Here is a 19,799-nt window from a genome sequence, read left to right as displayed (position 1 = left end):
ATGTCTGTATTTCTGTGCCAGTGACAGCTTATATGCATGGATAAAAGTAGCCATATATAATTATTCCTCTTTAGCTTTGAGGTTATTTGTTTTTCAGCTTTAAAAATTCTCATTTTCTCTTCAGGACTTCATCAATCAAATATGGGGGAGAGTTAAGAAGCCCACCGTCAAAAATACTGAGTTGTCTTAGGGTAAATGATGAAGGATCCTGAACAAAACATGAACAAGCAAATCCCTCCCCTTTTAGTAAGAGCAAGTTATACTTGGCCACAGTTTATCAGTTTTTACTATTTTAATTAGCTCCACAAGCAAGAGTTTTCTCCATTTGCAGGAAAAGTGTGCTGTGCAATCTAAAGCCCCGTGTCTTTGTCATTCAGATGTTTCTTTGCATTGCCTTACATTTACTGCTATTGCAAAGTTAACTGTTTTGGATCTAAACACTTCTGAGCATTATTTTCTTCTTCTTAATTCTACCCTGTTCCTGCTGGTCATTCATGCCCTTCCACTGTGCTAAATCCTTCCTTTCCATCCTTCATGTTTCTTACAGTTGAAAAATGGCCAAGCTACAAACCCTGATATAATCTTGCTTCAAACTTGTGAATAAAGGTCCGTATCTTAGTGTATAAAGACAAACTTCATTGAACGTGAGCTGGAATCCAAAAATCCAAACATTTTGGAAACATTTAGACCTGAATCTGACCTTTACAGCTCAGACCTCGCTCCACAACATCTCATTCAGCTATTTGCCAATGGTTCTCAAAGCTTCCTGTTGCAACCTTATTTTTCTTAGTTTTGCTTTCTTTCATGTCAATTCATTCTTTCCCTTTCTTTCCCTTGAAAATGAATAAACTTTTCTGAAGTTGTAAGCAATGAAAACACTGTTTTATCATTTCCAGCAAGACATTCCTCGATGGGCTCTGTGCATTCAGAACCACCAAAGAGACTTCTATGCTTTAGAATAGTAAGAAGCCCCTACCCTACTAAAAATGATAAATGTTTGTTAATGGTTCACTATTCCATAAAGACACCGTTTGTTTTTCCCAGAAATTAATCAACCTGTAAGCTAGATATAACACGATGTCTTGATGCCTCTTTGGCAAGAACAAAGCAGTATAGAAGTTGTTTGTTAGGGGACTTGGGATATTTTCTGGGCTGAAGTTTCTGTGATCCTGAATATCATGGTACAGTAAAAGTCATCACATTATGGAAAGAAAAAATGCACTAGTTAGCCATTTTTCAGTAAGATCATAGTAAAATGAAACCACTATGGAACTATTCAGGTGTGATTTTAAAATTGTGACTAAATTTACAGGAAATTCTGTATCATTGCTTGTACAAAAAAATCAGAATACCTTCAGACATTGCCTATCTTGAGCAGATTAATAAATTTCAGCACATGTAAAAATCTCTGGTAGAAACTGTTCTACTCAGTGTCTTACTGTGGCTTGTGTTTTGCAAGTAAAGTTCCAAAACCTTGTTGCAGGTTTGTAGCAGTGACAGTTCCTAGCAGTGATGTTGGGTCATACCTTTAAATAGTAGTAATTGCTGATGAACAGACCCTCTGTAAGGTTATAAAAAAAGAAGCAGTGACTATTCATTTGGTGGCTTGTAAAAGATTTGATCTTTTCCCAAAACCTTAAATATTGTGTCTTTAAATATACTGCCAGGAGTAATGTTGCTATGTTGGCTGTAACTGTGAGAACAGCTTCAAGCAATGTATAGAATGTTTATTTGAAACGTAATAAGCCCCCTGTTTAAGGTTGGTACCCCTCCAGTTACAGAATATAACAGTAAAGGCTAGAGGGAAAAATACTCACAGAACTGTCAATGCCAAGAGTAAGGAGCATGATGAAGAATACCACAGCCCAAAATGTTGATCCTGAAAGAGTTGAAATTGCCTCTGGATACAGGATGAAAACTAAACCAGCTCCTGAAATAGGAAAAAAAAAAAGTAAAACAAAAAAAAGTACTGCTAAATGATGTTTCTTAGCTTCAGAAAATGTTCATTTTAGTAAGATAAATTATGACTAAGCTGACTTTTACATCAGTCCACATCACACTGAGTAGCTGTTATAACAAAAATATATCCAAAATACTTCAATAATGTACTCATGGCCGTTTTGTATTAAAAAATGTAAATTATCTCATTCTTTTCAACTTCTAATAATCTTCTATGGCATTCACAACCTTACTAGTTATTTTTCAACGATGTAGTAGAGAAGGAACTGTCTATATGTCTGCTGTTTGACAGAAGAACTCTCTGATGTGAAGAGACCATAATCTTAAAGGTCTCTTCTAACCTAAATGATTCTATGATTCTATACAGGAACTGAAATCATGGGTGGCCTGTTACCAGTGAAAGGACTCTACAGCTAAGCTTACCAGAATCATCAAACCAATGACCTATGGCACTGAACAGAAATACTTTTGCAAGATACTGTGCAGTGATAAACACTTGTTTGGTGCATAGCCCAAACTTTTGAGCGGCAGGATGTTGGGGAACCTCAATTCAGTAGGGGTGAGATGAATCAATACAGTTTAGAGTTCACATTTCAGCAAGGCATTTACACAGAGTAAGTTAATTCAGATCACTTCCATGAGATTTTCATGCACTTGTTTGAAACAAATATAAATGCATTTTCAAAGAAATGGTGAACAAAAAGAGGTAAAACTAGTATAAAATTAACTTCCTACCTTCAGTGGCTACATCCTCAATTTTAACTTTGTGCTCGTGAGCCATGTAGCCCAATATGGAGAAAATCGCGAATCCTGAGATGAAGCTTGTGACACAGTTAATGGTACTAGTCAGCAAAGCATCCCTAATGATGGAGAGAAGAACAACCCAGTGAAAAAAAACCACTTTAATAATAGGCGGGGATTGTCTTAGAGTGGTAGGAAGATTATTGTGGAAATATTAATTGTGCAATTATGCTGATGATCAAAAGATCATATCAGCATACTATGCTAGGAAATTACTTCTGTTTACGATTTTGATTTAAAAACTGAGTTCTGTTCAGAAAAATCAACAAAGCTATATTAAATATTAATGTATTAAAGAGTAACGTCATCATGCTAAATGCTAGCTAGAACCTGTAACATAGCAAGAGTGGCCTGAAGTGAAAGAGCCTTACTGTTTGTCAGTTGGTGTGAGCAGATAATCAGGAGTACTTTCAGACAACTCCAGGAGTGCATTTTTAGCAAACTGTGCTGCCATGGCACTGGATAATCATCTTTAATCTGTAATGAGGTTCCTTCAACTACAAAGTCAACTAGGCTCTTCTGAAAAAAATACAACTCTTGTTTATCAGTTGTTACACTGTTGAATTTAGTTTAAAGGTTAAATATTATCCAGTGTACATCATATAGTAATGATTGTACAAAGTTCTGGCTTTAATCAATCTGCCATGATGTTATGACAAATGTATGGGTTTTCCTGGGTATTAATAATCCTTAATACCAATCCTAGGTTGAAGATAAGTAGACCATACATCTTTAGATGTCTACCTAACCTGCGTGTAATCTGTTGCATGTGACGTTTAGAGCAGAGGACATGGCTCTATGAACATCAGTAAAGCCAAACAGTGCTTTAATAAGCAGAAAGTAAATATTATTTCCTTTCATCAGTTACGCTACCCAAAAACATAGGTGCACACACCATGCTTCATCCTCTTCCTTGTATTACTTTATTTTAATAATGTTGAAGAATTTATGTCCTGCAGTTTTTAAACTGTTTTGCTGGGGGAAGACTGCAGGATCAAGAGAGACCAGATTGGACCCATAAACCCAAAGTCTTTTCTTTTATTAAAGAGGAATATTCCTAGGTATTTGTCACTGATAAGATGCAACAGTATTTCTTGTATCCGACAATTCAAAAACATTCTTATGCAAGTGACTAATGCTTCATTTTGCTTAGTCAATAACTAGATTATGTGATGCTTATCTCATTATAAACTGAGCTGAAATAGCTCTCATTATTTTGCATCTAAAACTAGATCACAATTCAAGTACAGATTTTAATATTTTCTGGTCTTGATTTTCAGTATTATTACCCTACCTTACATCACTGACACTTCCTCTCAAGGAAGGTGTGTTGAAGGATAGGTGGGACAGTATAGTGCTGCATCCTGTCCTTCATTTGGAAACTGTAATATTTTCAGTTTCTTCTGTTTTAAAAAAGACTTTTGAACAAAATATGTCAGGACATTATGGAGTTATTTGACTAACAGAAGGATATTTGTAAGTATTGTAAATGCTACTGAATTGAAGCTTGCTTTTACGGTTAGAACTAAGTATTTAGTTCTAAAGCACAGCATTTAATGAAAGCACAGATTACTCTTACAGGGAAGGCAAGGTTTATGAAGCAAGACTGAACAAATACATTAAGCTAAGAACTAAATAATATGATTTCACATATAGTCTGTGGTGTTTTCTTAGTTTCAAGAGGATTTTTTCCATTTCAGAACAAAATTAGAATACAGAATAAAGCCAATTATATAGGGAGCTGCTATGAGACTAATGCAAAATTATTTGCAGAAGATGAGAAACATTATTTTGGAAAACTGCTGTGGCTAGCATTTTAACTGAAGGGTTCTCAAACCTGGTGATATTACCTACTGCAAATAATCAGCTGGTAACCTAAAGCTCTCAGAAGTCGGTGGAAGTATTCCGTGATTTTGACTTTCATTCTGTTCAAGGTAGTTCAAATCTATATATTTTCTTGTACCTTTTCACTTTAACATCTTTTTTTGCCATCCTCCAGTTTACATGTATTTCTAATACGTGTACTTTCTGAATTTATATTTCATGGGAAAATTTAAAGTGATGCTTGTTTTCATTCCAAATAGAATGTCAACAAGACCTTTAAATGTTGGAAATTCTCCGAAGGTGCAGAGCAGTTGTGGTTGAATTTCCATGGTGGTGGTTCAGCAAAACACAAACTGACTTGATTTAAAGTGCGTTCCTAAAGTGGAGCTCAAGATAAAATATCAGAAATACAATCCCAAAGCACAGAAACACTTCTGGAAACTAGAATCCTTCTGCTTTTAGTTCCTGGAGCAGTAAGATTTCATCCTATGTTCACTGTTGCACTTAATGGTACTTTTGAAAGGCAAATACAAGCACAGTTTACACAGCTGCCTAAAGTCAAACCTAATCCCATTCTGTTTTGCTGTACAGCAGATATCTTGGCAGGTTCCTGTTACTAAAATTTTAGTAAGGAAGACAGTGTTTCAAGATTTGGGTTGGTTGCTATGTCTACATGAGACTGACCATCATTAAAAAATAACTGAAGATAAAAAGAAGGCTTAGTACTTATGCCAGCTGCAGTTAAGAGTAAAATAGTATCATTCAGAAATAATAATGAAAGAATAGGCATTCTTACCTGTAACAGTTGTTGTCAAACTTATTGTAACTGGCAAATGCAATTAAAACACCAAACCCGGCTCCTAAGGAGTAAAATATCTGAGTAGCTGCATCAATCCATACCTGCATAATGACACCAACATTGTCAGTGTCAGTTTGAACCAAAAGATACATCAGGGAAATACAAGAAGTGTACAAGACAGCTGGTTTTGGAAAAATAATCAGCATTCAAGCTTATGGGAGTGCTGCTTAGCGCCCATGAGATGTGCTCCATGTGACGGTCATGGTCTGGAATGGCTTAACGTGAAATGGTAAGGGCCAAAGCAGCGGGGCAGGTTCTCAGTGCCTGCACACTGCTGCTACGGTGGGGTGTACCAGTTGGATCTGTACTTCTGAGCTTTTACTGAGTACTGAAATGATTAGATTATTTTTCTTCTGGGTGACAGAAATACACTTCCAACAGTTTTTGTTCCAAGTTAGTCTGGAATGTACAACAAGAAAACTAAAAATAGTTAATGGGTCAAGAGTTACAGGACATTTTCTTTCCCATAAGAGAGCTTTCTTCATGGGACCATTAGTACACTTTATATGATGCTTTCTTGTTTCAGAAGCTGAAGCCTGACATGCTGTGAGCAGAACCATGCAGGTTATCTATCACCTTTCCCACTTAGTTGACGATGGAGTTACTCCTGTGATAGTAATCAAATTTCAGTTTAGATGCAGCTAGGTACTTTTAAGAATTGTCCACTAAAGAAAACATGTTTTTAATGCTATAACATTTTCTAAAGTGACCCTCCAGTCCAACATCCACTCAAGATGTGCAGACAGAGTTGGGAACAATGCCACAGTGCTGGTCTCCTGAATCAGAAGCCTAAAAATAGCCTACCCTAGTTAATGATGGTTTCACTTAGTTGTTACGCAGAGATATTTAAACAAGCATCTTCAACAAGGATAGGGAAGTCAATGGAGTGAATTATACTCAACATTTCTCAAAATGAGATCTTCAATGTTTGACTAAAGCTGCCAAGTGCACAAGACTACAAAAAGCTCTGAATTTCATCTCCCTCCATCTCTACAAAATCAGATCCAATGTATTCAGCAGTGGCTTTTTAACAGATCTAAGCAACTTAGCAGGTCCATCTGCATTGGGATTCTGATGCTAAGCTTTCACATTTGGCCCAGTGGAAAGAAAGAGATTGCCTTATCCCATCCTAACATGATATATGAAAGGACTTATGCTAGTGATCTATGTTTTTCTCAACATAAATGATAGATGCTTTCAGCTACTGCCTGCTGAAGCCTGTGAGCCATTTATTGAACTCTCGATTTGTAGGGAAAATTTTATGAACTGTTGAGAGTTAATTACTGGAAGGACAATATGAAGAACAATCTATGATGTGTTTACTGCAAACTAGTGGGTAGGTGGATATGATTTTTCTCAGTATGCAGTTAATACAAGGTTTTTATATATCATGAATTTCTTTTACTAACTAGCAAAACAATTCTGTAAAATTAATTCCTTGCTCATTCCTTTTATATACCCAGTTACATGTTAATGTTCTATCTCCACACAAACTTTGAGCTCAAACCAGGGTTGTACTCTCTGAAAAGTGTTTATGTGGATAAGAATGTAGGAGAAGGGATGCAAAGCCTTCTATAATTTTTCTTGTTTTTTAAAACTTCCCATAACTTGTGGTGTTAACAAATTCCTGAGATTTTTCAAAATAATTTTTACTTAAACTATAACTAGATCTGAATGCTGCCACCATAAGGCACTTGGTTTTAGTGGCTCCCTAGCTCTTTTGTGTCTTGCCAGTGGAGTTGTACTCGTTATACTTCCCCTTTCTTACTATTCAAGCACGGTTAAGCATGTGCTTAAGTGCTATTGATTCAAGTAAGAGGTTAGCACCTGCTGCCTACCAAAGGAGTTACGCATATGTTTAAGGATCTGCTGAGTAAGAGTCTTGGCTCATAGTAACTGATCAGGAAAGAAATTGAGAAGATCAAGGTGAAGGGAAAAAAGAGCAGAAACCAGAAAATCCTTTAGAACTACAATTAAATGCGAAACAGTTTCTTTGTTATAACAAAGGAGGATGTGAAACAGATAGTAGGGCTGGTTCTTCTGCAGTTCACGCTCATGTTCTCCGTTCACTTCAGGTGAATGGCTTCTGATTGATGCATAGTCTAATATATTTTATGGTAGGATGTTTTTATGTGCATTAAAAATGAAAAAAAATAGAAACATTTTACAGGAGGCAGTCATCAATCTTTTCATCTTTCTTCATAGTTGTTTATGCCATTATAACTTGTCTGCATATTCTGTCTTGTGTATGTGGATTTAAATAATTACTCTGCTGTATGGAGAGGAAACATTGTGTGCACACCCAGATGTTGTATTATCTTCAGGAAATGTCTTAAGGTGTATGAAAAGGCAAGTGTCTTCCTCATGTCTTATTTAACTCTGTATTTAACATTGATTCCTTTAGCAGAACAGAAAGGTAGCTGCTGTTGCACACAGATGTTTAGTGTATTGATTTGTGCAGTGGAGGTGAGTATTGTGGGTTTGTAGCTGTTGGACTTTCAGCAAGGAACATAGCTAGCATTGGTCTAGTTAAGAGGTCCTCAGGTAAATATCTTTCTCCTCTTTTTGTAGAGGCAGCCTTTGTGGATTCAATATCCCTAAAAACTGAGGTGTCTCAGGGCTTGCTGTGCAGTATGTGGCCCTATAAAATGAGGTAGACCTTGGCACTGATCAGGACGCTCTAAGGTCTTTTAGAAGAGCATTGGCAGAGCCCTCTGTAGGTCATTACTGCTGGCGACTTATGATGTTTCTTTGTTAGATACTTTGGGAGGAAAAAAATAATCATATATCAGAAAGATTCAGGGGTACATTGACAGAGAACTGCAGCAGGAGTCTATTCTTTGGAGCCTGAGGACAAAGATTAAACACACAAGCCTATAGCAGCAGCAGGTATCCCAGTCTCTGAGCAGGAGAAAGGCTGGTGTGGCAAAGCAGTTTGTGAAAATTCTCCTTATAACTGATCTTTCGTCTTTTATTATTCTAGATCAACTCTTTCCTGTGGTCTGAAAAATTTAGTCTTAGAAAAAAATACCTTTAGGGTCATCATAGCAGCTGCAGCAGTATTAAGCCAAGAAAGAGCAGCACACAGAATATCTTTCCAAAAGCAGAAGGCAGCTATGATTATGGAGGCCTAGATTCTGAGCTGATGCAAGCTGGCACAGCTCCAGAGGCATCTAGTTGAACTTGTGATGGTTTTTCCCAAACAGCACTTAAAATACGTAAGAAAAATTTAAGCACCTCCTTTGTTCATCCTTGTATCTTTGTACTTATGTGCATGCATAAATGTGAGCTACTGAGGTGGCTACTGCCTTGGTGACAAAGGTGAATGAAAGTCCCATATCTGAAGGTCAGTTTGACTGTTCCAAAATAGAGTGAGATGGGGTCCCGGTTCTGGTGATAACTTCTGTTGTTGAAGAAATGCCAGTTCCCAAATTTAGTATTACAAAAGCAAGGAAGGATTGTTTTGCTAAAAGTGTGTCAAATAGGTCTGTATTCTAACACTCACTTTTAACACACAACTTTAATTCTTCAGGAAAAATCAAGTTAGGTTGCACAGAAAATATACAGTGCAAGTATGTACAAACTACAGACATTTCTGAAAGCAGCAAGTTTTCAGTACAGTTCACTTCCCTCTGGTAGAACTATGTGCTCGCTTTTTCATTTTGTAAACATCTGGATGGCCTCTTGACACATCCACAGAGTTACCACTGCCTTATAAATGATTTATGATATTTTTAGAATAGCACAGCAGTAAGGTCTCTGTGGTCACCAGATCGTTGTTCGTTGTAGGTCTGAAATGCTGGTAATTTCATGAGTTTGTAACTATACTCGTAGATCTTGCTTTACCAAGGATGAACTGTTTCTTGGTTCCAGGGTACTCAAAAAATTGACTGGTTTGGCAATATTTAATGAGGATGCCTTGCAATGTTGTTAAATGATGCAGTGAAATGGGCGTTACTTTGAATAGTAAGATAAGAATTTGCTTATTTGCAATACAGTACTATTGAAAATCTCTTTTGTATGAAGGGCCATGATTTGATTAGGTGAGTTTGTCCTGACTTAGGATGTTTAGCAAGGTTTACGTAGGCCAGGATTTTTGTTTACTAGGTTAACATTTAACCTAGTGATTCAAAAAGCAGGATTTTCTTCTTGAGGAAATTCTTAGCTTCTTGAGAACTAATTTTTTTCCATGACTCAGTTTTCATGTATAAGGGATAGTGCAATTTATAGCATGTACAGTCAAAGCGTGGACTTTCTTAAGGGACTGCCACACCTGAAACTGCCCTCATACAGGTGTTTTGTGATCAGAAGAGTTTGGGTTGAGGCTGAGATAGTCCCGTTATGGAGAGTGTTGGAAAGGTAGACTGTCAGGGACAGTGGACTTGTGCTTATGCAAAAGCAGAAGTGTGGCTATAAATTTCAGAAATTAGCTCTAATATTTTCAGTTTTAATAGCAGGGGCAACAGGTTTAATAATAACAAGGGAATAAGAGCAGAAGAATACACTTACTGTGGCTTCTTTTAATCTTCTGAAATCTATGTGCAGGTATGCATTTATTCCATTGTATGCACCAGGCAAGGTTATTCCATGTATTAACAAGACAAATAATACAACATAAGGCAATGTGGCTGTTATCCAAACAACCTGCAGACAACAGAGATCCCAAAGATTAATCAACTGTTAACAGGCGATTTAAGAAAAACACAGCTACAGCTGGCGCTTTCTTAGGTTTGTCCGTTCACTTCAATGAAGAAGCTCTTTATAGGATGTCTTGGGGGAAAATGCTGTTATGTATCATGAGTCTGTATGTATGTTTACAGGTACCAGTAGGAGACAGTTTGGACAAACAGAAGACTCAGTGCTTATACATTACCAGTGTGTGTTAGACTGCTGATTAGCTGTTCAGCTATATATTAATTTGTTAAACAAGTGCACTTATTGCCTGATGTTAAGTGATACTTTCATGAAAATGTACAAAAAGCTCTCTGGTGTATCCAACCTTAGAATTTCTTTTGAGGTGTTTTCTGAGGGATGTCAAAGAGTAATTTCAAATTACTTTCATCAGGTATTTCTCTTGTTGTGGCATTTTATATAATAAAAACAAAGCATCTTAAACCATTGAAACATTAGTACATTTGGCTGAGAATAGGAGGCACGTTTAAGATAACTTGAAGTCTTTCAAAATACTTTCTGGATGAGACCACTGACGTTGAATTGAAAAGAATATGCTAATAAAACTTCCAGTGGGAACATTACACAAGCAAAACTTGTAAATAAAATAAAATAAAGACTGAGTCAGGATTGTGTATCTCCACCCTACATATATGAAGGCCTCTCACATGGTTTGCTCCCTGAGGATCCTTCAGAAGCAGTGATTTAGCCTCTTGCTTTCTAAAATTAGGAGAATTCTTAAAGGAGACAAAGAATGTAGTTGAGATAGAAGGACAATATTAGCTCTACCTTTCCTGAAGTCTTCACGCCTTTCCACAGACTAAAGAAAAGAATGATTACCACCACCAAGAGGCAGAGGGAAAGTTGCCAGCGAGGCAAGCCAAGGTCATGGATTCCACGGCTTTCGTGCAGGTGCAGAACTCCTCGCCTACATACCAGATACACAGAAACAAAGCGAAGTCACTGGGGGGAAAAGGCTTTTACATATCTCATCCTGTGGACAGCAGAAATGGATATTGCACTGCAGTAGTAGTTGCCCTACTGGTATCGCTAGTAGTTAGTGAAAACTGTTCTGTGAAGCCGTGTACTGCACTTCTTCCCACAATGACTTTATTGTCTCGCTGGCCCATCAGCATCTGTGTAGCACCATAGTGCCATAATGATAGCACTCCCTCCTTCACAGGCAGTGTTTGGGGATTTTGGAAGTGTCATTCACTGATTCTTGTTTCAATGCTGAATAGATGCCCAGAGAGGCAGCATAATCTCCATCCTTGCACGTCTTAAAACTTGGCCCGTAAAGGCCTTGAGCAGGCTGATTTACTTTTGCAGTTAGCCTTGCTTTTGGGTAAAGAGTTGTATGAGATGACCTTCAGAGACCTCTTTCAATCTGAATTATTTTGTGATTCTAGATAAGCAAACAGTTGGCTTCTTGCAACTTGAGCACTTCCAAAGTTACTTTCAATTTCTTTTTCAACGGGCTATTGTGAGGCTACAAAGAAGTGGTTGGATAGGAAAAGTAACAGTTGGTAAATTTAAATTAGATATAGTGCTCTGTGTTGTTTACAGAGACAGTGGAGTGATAGCAGAGGAAACTCTGTTGCTTACCAGGGAAGGCTAATTCTTTTAGAGATCTATACAGTGAAATGAACTGGAAGTGTAGAAAAGAGTGTTTTTCCTCATGACTGGTAATATTTACAATTAGAGTTGTCAGAACACATTGTATGCAACAGGCATAGGGATATGGGAGAGATGTTATAGTGGATCTCCCATCCTTTAACTCAGTTCTATGCTGTTCAAGTGTCTCTTGCTCCTTTTACAAATCTAAAAAATGCAGAAATATTTTGCTTTACTGAAAGCTGTATTTGCAAAGAGGAATGGCATTGTGGCTAGAGCCCTGCACTAGAGCTAAATTGCTGATAACTCCTGGTTCTGATATGGATCTACAGGATGCTGGCTCAGGGATTCAGTTTCTTAGTGTTTCAGTGCCCATCCAGATAAAATGGTCACGACCTTCCTTGCCTCCTCCCCTTTCTCTGTCAACTTTTATTTACTATGCACTGCTTGGGTAAAACAGAAAGTTGATCTCTGTTCGTTTCTCTTAGCACCATGATAGTACAAACAAATCCAATCAAAGAAGCTCTTTTCAGTGTAGGACCTTGACATGCTTTGTGAAGATAACTACATTTTTGAGAAACTGAAATACTGAGTGTTCTGCTCTGCATGGCTGCAGACACGTAGAGACTGAAGCCTGAGGTGTCTAATTCCAGCCCCATTGGCTGTCCCTGTACAATCTCTTAGCAGATAGATGGTGCTTCAGAATAACTTAAGCACTTATCAAGTCAGAGATGAGCGAGATAGTTGAATAGGTTCCCAGATCAGGCAAACCTCTGTCAACTTAAATGGGGAAAACCGAAACAAATCTCTGCACTACTTAATTTTCCCAGCATGTTTCTACAGTTTAAGGCTCGTTAGAATGATCCTTCTATTGATATGAGAATTGCATACAATTTCCTTTTGGTCCCTAAAACATCAAGGTATGATCAGCTAAGAACTATAATAGTTTTGCTTCTGTAGTTTCTCATGTTTAATAAGAAATGCTGTATTTTTGAACTGTTTCTATGATTGATCCCAGGTTGGATAAAAGATACTTGTAGAAAGCATCCTCCTAAATTAAGCAACTGAGTTGCTTCTGTTGCAGTAAGGCTAATAACAAGTGAGGCATTAAAAGGGTAGTGACCATGTGTTTGTGGCATATAGTCAAGAATGTTCCTATTTAGAAAGTATAAGGTAAGTTTAACAGTTATTATACAACGATATAGCTCTATAACAATATAGCTGTTACCTGTGGAAACAGTGAAACATAGAGGCAGATTTCTTGATATCTCATGTAAAAACATGTTATCTTTAACTAAATGTAAATAAATAGATAGGTCTCATTCTACCTTTGCTTAGAGTGTGAATGAAAGCTACTTGTATTTCTGCTAATGAAGTATAATTTCCCAGAGGATCCACAACTGAAGTGGCTCCTGGGCAGAGATGCCTGATTCCATTCTAAACTTATCAGCTTGGGCAGTGATAAGTATAGGCAGGAAAAGCTTCACAGGTTTCTCATCAGAACATTTGTCCAGGATCCTGGGGGGGGGGGGGGGGTTGGCAGTCTGTGCTATCACAGTTACACTGCTATCGCTGTCAGAGCTGGATGTTGTAAAGCAAGTCCCTTGGATTATGATATGTAGATGTCTGCTCCGAAAAACTGGATCTGAACTTGCCGCCTTTGTGCTCATTTAACTTTTTGCTATTCTTGCCCAAATATTTTTCCGGATTTGTAAAGAAGCCGGCTTCCTTGTGTGTTTGCTTTCCAAGAAGCAGCTAGCAATGTGTCTTACTGTTCGGAACACTTGCCAGAACTGCCATTTGAAATGTGGGATTCCTAGGATTTTCAGGAGAATCTCCAGTCCAAGAGTTCTGTTCCCTTAATCAAGGTAAGGATCATAAAATAGGAAGGGAAACATACTTTTGTAACCAGTCAAAACAGCTGTGTAACTGGGCAGCTAGGCAAGGAAATCCTCATAGACAGCTGCTGTTTCTGAGCTGTAATTCTGGCAGGTTTTTCTTTCTTTTCCTTTTTTCTTTTTTGTTTTTCTTTGTGACCTCTGAAGATAAGTCATAGAAGCTTTCTGAAAGATGCCCTTTTTGAGGGTTTCTGGAAAGTAGTTCATGAATGTATACCTAGTAGAAGCTACATTTCTGTTCCAGTGGCACCATAAAGTATGAAAGATCTATTGCTAGACTGCAATTTAGGTTAAGATGTGTTGATGTCTGAAGAGATAAAGGAGAGAAGCAGCAGCCAAAGGATTAGATAGACTAAACCTTCTTGGTTTGCAGGATGTAGCTCCATAATGTCCTTTTGTCCTTTGAAAAACAGGCATTTTTTGGAGAAGGGCAAATTTGAAAATAAGTTTGCATTTATCATCATCATCCAAGTTGGCATACATCAGTGATGCTATAGAAAATCCACTTAGCTCAATTATACCACGATTATTCTTACTTCACACCAAGGAGTAGTTATTTCAGGAGCAGCTGAGGCTGCTTTTAGGCTGTCTGTGTTAAGGCAGTTTGAGTTCTTAAATCCCTGACTGGCTCCTTTAGATGATACTCGGTCACTTCCCTTATACTGGCCACAAAGAGGTCCTGCAAGATTCCCTGTTCAGGAAGCTCTGAGGTCAAAACACCTGAATTTTCAGCCTTTTGATATTACATCAAAATAATGCAATGTGGCCAGCATCCATTCCTGAACTGAGATTGCCTTCACTAGCTGCTGGATTGTCCCATTTCCCAATGTACCAGAGACATGTACCAGTCACAGAGAAAATGGCACAAATCCCTAAGCCAAGGAACCAGAGGAGATAGAGCACCAAGTAGTATCAGCCTCTGTTGTCTGTCAACTTCTTTAAATTATGTCCAAAGCTACTGAGAACATCTTCGGTAAAAGCTTCTGTCCAGTTCTGCTAACAAAGTCATAAATCAGCACTCTGTGTCAAAGTGAAAGGAAAAATCAGAGGAAATAAGACAACTAGAATTAGTATTTTGCCTGCAGATTGTTGTTATTGAGAAAAGAATGAAAGTAGACGAGAAATAACTGCAAAAAGGAGACAAAAATATTATGGAGGAAAGACTGAGAATAAACATTAACAGATGGAGCTGACAGAAGGCAGAACAAGGACCTATTATGTTATGCTGAGTCAAATACAAAAGGAGGTAACAAATTATTTAAACTCTCTGATACCCTAGTCAGTGTTCTAACAACATTTAGTTAGTACAGCACCAAGAATCAAAGAACATATACTACAGATAAGAAATTCACTTTTTTTAATCAGGGATTTGTGCAAAGGAGCCTGATTTATGCTAAGACTTCTTTTCACTTAAGGGAGCGTAAATTACATTTGCAACGACTTTGAGACTGTACATCACTGTAAATATGAGTCAGTCCCAGGAGTCTTTTTGCCTATCTGCAAGAGGAGCAGGAATGTGAAGGGATTTCAATTGAAGCTGCATTCAGAGATTCCAGTTTCTTTCTTTGGGAGATTTCTTCTTATTCTCTCCTCTGTGCTCTCTGCTGGGAAGATTCCCCTAGTCACCCAGTAACTCTGGCACCAATTCTTGCCTTACTTCCATGCTGCATTCAGCTAAAGGAAATGAGTTCACCTCTGCTTAAATCAGTGAACAGTGGTTTGTTTGCTGGTACCACTGTCTTCTGTTTTGTCTTCGTGCAGCACTTTGGTCCTCTTTAATTTGGTGTCAGATCTTGAAGAGCCAACAGGAAGCCCAGCTGTTTGGTATTCACACAGAAACCCTACTAAAAACAAATTATTGAGAAGGCAGGGGGCAGCTGCCCAGTGGGACTCAGTAAATGAAGGATCCAGTCATAGTCCTAATAATAGGTAATGTTGGAACCATAAATTCATCTCTGTTTTAGTGTTCTCATCTGCATAAAATAAGGATTATTATAAACCTTTGCTTTGTCTCCGCTTTGAGCAATGTAGAACATACTCTTTATGGAAGCAGTAATATAAACAGGGAACCAACCTACAGGAAAAAGAAACACCAAGGGTCCTGATCTGAAAATTACTTTGTATCTTGTTCACTCCAAAACATTTAATCCATATCCAGGAAACAGGAGGCAAGAATTCTTGTGGTTCTGTGTAGAATTCTCCTAGACTTTTTTGTCAGACTGGTTCTTTCTAAGGACTTCCTAGGAAGTCTTTTGTATTATTCATCCCTAGGTGGATTTACATTATTGTATTTTAGAAGGTTTTGTACAGACAAGTCAAGTTAAAGGTGTTGGAGTAGGCCTCTTTTTTTGAATCCCAAATCAATTATAATTTTAGGTTTCAATCCAAACATGATTACACAACTCTATAGGCTCGTTCTTTCTCTTTTTATTAAAGGCAAAAGTTATTCGCCTAAATTTTGGGATCAATAGAAAGGTGTCATTCATCTAAACAATTTTTAGATGTGTTATCAGATTTTTTCAGATCGCAAAAATGTCATCACCTTGTCAGCATATTAGTATGTTAACTAACAAATGTATTTGTTAACATAGTAAGTACTTCTAAAAACTGAAGTACTTCTAAGAACTTCCAGGTACTTCTAGAAGTTAGTCACTTTCATGGGATCAAACCCAAATGGCTTGCATAAAGTAAGTATGAGTAAATTAGCTAATATACAAATAGATATAGTCCTACTCTCCTGGGCTCTATTCCCTATTCTGGTAGTTAGACTAGGTTTTTTATGATTTAAAACTTAATGCAAATTAGATTGAAGATGCCGAAAGGACTGTCAGCGTATACAGTGTGCAGTCTATAGAAACTAATTTACGTACTCAGTTTAGAAAGCAATTAGAAGCATTATAATTGTGCTCAGTTAGAAGGCTGTCCTACATCCATCTCCTGTGTTATGTATTTGGGCAACCATAGTTCAGTTTTCGTTGCTGACAGTTTCCTTCAGAGTTTAAGATGGTTGGTTCTTTGATCTGTGGAAGGTTAGGCTATCTATATTAAGCAGGTGTGGATGGAGTTTTTGCACAGTTTGCCAGGCTCCAGGTATTTTTACTTCAGGTACAGCACTGCTTAAATTCAGCTGTACTGTTTTCATGTGCCCACAAGGTCTACATCCAACTTGTGGTACAACCCCTGCAGACAAGCTGACTCCACGCAGATGGAACACCAATGTCTCCTCACTGTAATTCTAGGGCTAGGGCTGTGGTGTGGAGACAGCAGAGTGGCTCCACATGAAGTCAGCAACTGCAATAGGCTTAGCCTGGCTCAGACCCAGCTCTGCCATACATACAGCTGCTGCCTGAGCCGCTTGGGTGCCTCTAGGTGCTTTGTAAAGAGCTCAGAGTATGGCATCACTGCAGTGCAGAAGGACAGCCTGGCTACAGGAGAGTGCTCTCCTACAGCCAAGAACATAGAAGAGAGGTGCTGAGCCACCTGACGCGCAGTACTACGTGTGCACTACAGAACTCTCCCCCACCCTGGAGTGCTGGGCATGCTTCAGAGACATGCCAGGGGCTCTGCAGCAGCCAGCTTGGGTTCAGCTGGAAGTACTCACTCCAATCTGTTGGATGCTGCATTGTCTTTTGCCAACCCCTTTGTTTGGGTTTTTCTGTTACTCAAGATATTTCAGCTCCCTCTTGTGTTGGAGAATTGAGCTGTGTAATAGACTCAAAGGTAGGTTTTTTGGAATCGCTTCCAGAAAGATAATTTACCAGTGACACCCTGGGTGGCATATAATTATTATTTGTACTGAATGAGATGGTACACAATTTGAATCATGATAATCCTGAAATTATATGTGGCCACTAGGACTAAATTCTTCATTCACTGAGAATGTTTATCTGAACTTACCGAGTTCTTTACTCAGTTTAATTCTCCTATTAACTTAATATTTCTGACCTCCCCTGCTATTTGTGCCACATCAGCACATTCAAGTCTGCACAGTGCTCTGAAAATAAGAGTTTTTCAAAATCTGCTTCTAAACCCATTATATTGAGATTTGCGGGTAGAATGGAAATGCTTGAATTTCACCCCTTCGTAGATCTAATGAATACTGAACTCCTGAGAAAAGTTTATTGTTTGAGGATACCTGGCAAAGCAGGTAGAGCACAAGTGCTCCCAACTGCCCTAGCCCTGGGTCAGCAAGTTGAATGGCTCTTCAGTCAGCATTTTCAGTGGGCTGTGCACTGCCCTAGATGGGAGGATCATGAAAGAAGAGTCCCAGCCCCTCCAAAGAAGCTGTTGAGTTTTCATGAGGCTTTACTGATTTCAGGAGAGCTGCATGGAGAGACACAAGTTGCCAGAAGAAAGTCAACTCCAGGAATGCCCATGCATCAAAAACTGAGGACCACTGGCACATTTAAACAAATGAATGCTCATTTTAGGTTTGACATTTGTTGTAATGCTGAGTCCTTTACACAATGAGGTTAGGTTTGTAACCTTTTCATGGATTAATGCTCAGATGTGATAGCTTTGGATGAGCAAACATTTCCCCTATAAGAAGCAGCATGTAAAACACTACTGGTGATACAATGTCAGTACTATGTTGTAGAGAACATTTGATGAGGACCAGGTGAATATAAATGGGTGTTTATTTATGTGACACCTTTATTGGTTTTGCCTTGAGCAGTATGTGCAGGTGGAGATGCTCCACAGGGAAGGGCTCTGCTTCTTCTTGCCAGTATTTCACATACAAGGTAATATAGGGGAGGTGCTGCAGCACTGACCTCAGGTACTATAATTATTGCTCAGAGCCTGGTACCACTACCAAAATACATAGGAATCTGTATGTAAAGATAAGCAGTTAGAATTTCTCCTACAAGTTAGCACAGAAGAAGCCAATTACATGCATCATGATGTGCAACTCCTGACATTTACAATATTTCATAACACCCCCCCCTGCAACCTTAAGTTGGCAAAGTGGTCATTCTTCCAGTCTTCTGGACTTGCTACATAAGGGCGTGTTGTGGTTTAGGAATTGTTTCCATAAAGCTGTCCAAGCCTAAGAACATGTGTACACACTGATATGTATTGTCTTCCACTGTACTCACATTTAATCTCTTTTCTCTTTGTGTAAGTAAATGGTCAACAAATGTGAAGACGTGAACATATGTGAAAAGTAAATTTCAAAGCTGCACATGTAAATATTTGGGGAAAAGCTGTTTTTATTTTATGCACATAAAGACTTGTAGCAGAAATTTCTGTGCACTGAGTCAAAAAGAGAAAGATTGAGTTACTTAGTTGAGTCCAAAAAAGTGAAAACAGTTAAAAAGTAAATATACAGTGTGTAGAGATGCATATAAATGTTAGTCTCAGACTATGGATGTATAAGCAATGCACCCAAACACTTCCAAATATGCCTGTGCAGTTCATATAGAACTGATATCTAAAGCAGCTTGTTTACTGCTGCTTCAGCCACGTGGCCATGAAATTTCCCACATGAAGTATTTAATAATGTACCTGATTCTAAGCCCTCTGAAATCAGAGGAGAAGTTCTGTTACATTCAGGGGATTTTCTAGGGGTGAAGATACAGAACCTGTCTAGAATTATTGTTAGTCTGTGCTTGAGTGATATCTATGAAGGTAAACAGATGACTATTACCCAAATTCAAATCTCTCAGAGACATCTGATAACTTTTCTTTCAATTCAGGTGCAAAAGATGAATAAGTCTAGATGTCTAGAGAGATTCTTAATTTCTCATTGCTTACAAACTCTCTAATCGGTTTATAGGTTATGAATGTTACATGAAGAAACCTCTTAAAGAATCTTCAGATGTTTTCAGTGGAGGTTTTTTGTCCAGAAAAGAAGTATATTATTGAGAAATGCTGATATTGTTTAGCATGTGCTTAGAATCTTTTCTTTCCAATTGTGATTAGCAGAATATAGGGCTATCCATTCTAATTAGTTCTTCTTCTCTAATTCAGTTTTTATAAACATTTATAGGCAGAATTGCTTATGCTTACTTTTGAAGGCATGTTTTCTCTCTTTTGGGAGAGGTTGCTTCACAGTTGTTTTACAGGGATAGGTTCGTGCCTCCTCCTTTAGAGCACATAGCATTGATCACTCCGTTTGATGTGACACTGGACTATGTGGACCCTTTAGTCTGTGCTGGTATTTCTGTGAAGAT

The 19,799-nt window shown here is 38.1% G+C and overlaps 1 protein-coding gene and 1 long non-coding RNA gene across 2 annotated transcripts in view; one reads left to right on the top strand and one right to left on the bottom strand.

Moving 5' to 3' along the window:
* The window catches only part of LOC121098122, a 426,198-nt gene that overhangs the window by 64,978 nt on the left and 341,421 nt on the right, over positions 1-19,799 (top strand). The window lies entirely within an intron of this gene.
* SLC6A2 (solute carrier family 6 member 2) overlaps positions 1-19,799 on the bottom strand; it is a 78,577-nt gene that overhangs the window by 27,552 nt on the left and 31,226 nt on the right. The window contains exons 4-8 of the mRNA XM_040615796.1: positions 10,904-11,042; positions 9,953-10,087; positions 5,381-5,484; positions 2,695-2,819; positions 1,818-1,930 (exon numbers count right to left, since the gene is read on the bottom strand). Coding sequence (XP_040471730.1) covers positions 1,818-1,930; positions 2,695-2,819; positions 5,381-5,484; positions 9,953-10,087; positions 10,904-11,042 — 616 coding nt within the window. The remainder of the gene's footprint in view (positions 1-1,817; positions 1,931-2,694; positions 2,820-5,380; positions 5,485-9,952; positions 10,088-10,903; positions 11,043-19,799) is intronic.

Source organism: Falco naumanni, chromosome 15, assembly GCF_017639655.2.
Source record: "Falco naumanni isolate bFalNau1 chromosome 15, bFalNau1.pat, whole genome shotgun sequence".
Classification (NCBI taxonomy): domain Eukaryota; kingdom Metazoa; phylum Chordata; class Aves; order Falconiformes; family Falconidae; genus Falco; species Falco naumanni.
This window is presented reverse-complemented; position numbering and strand designations above follow the sequence as displayed.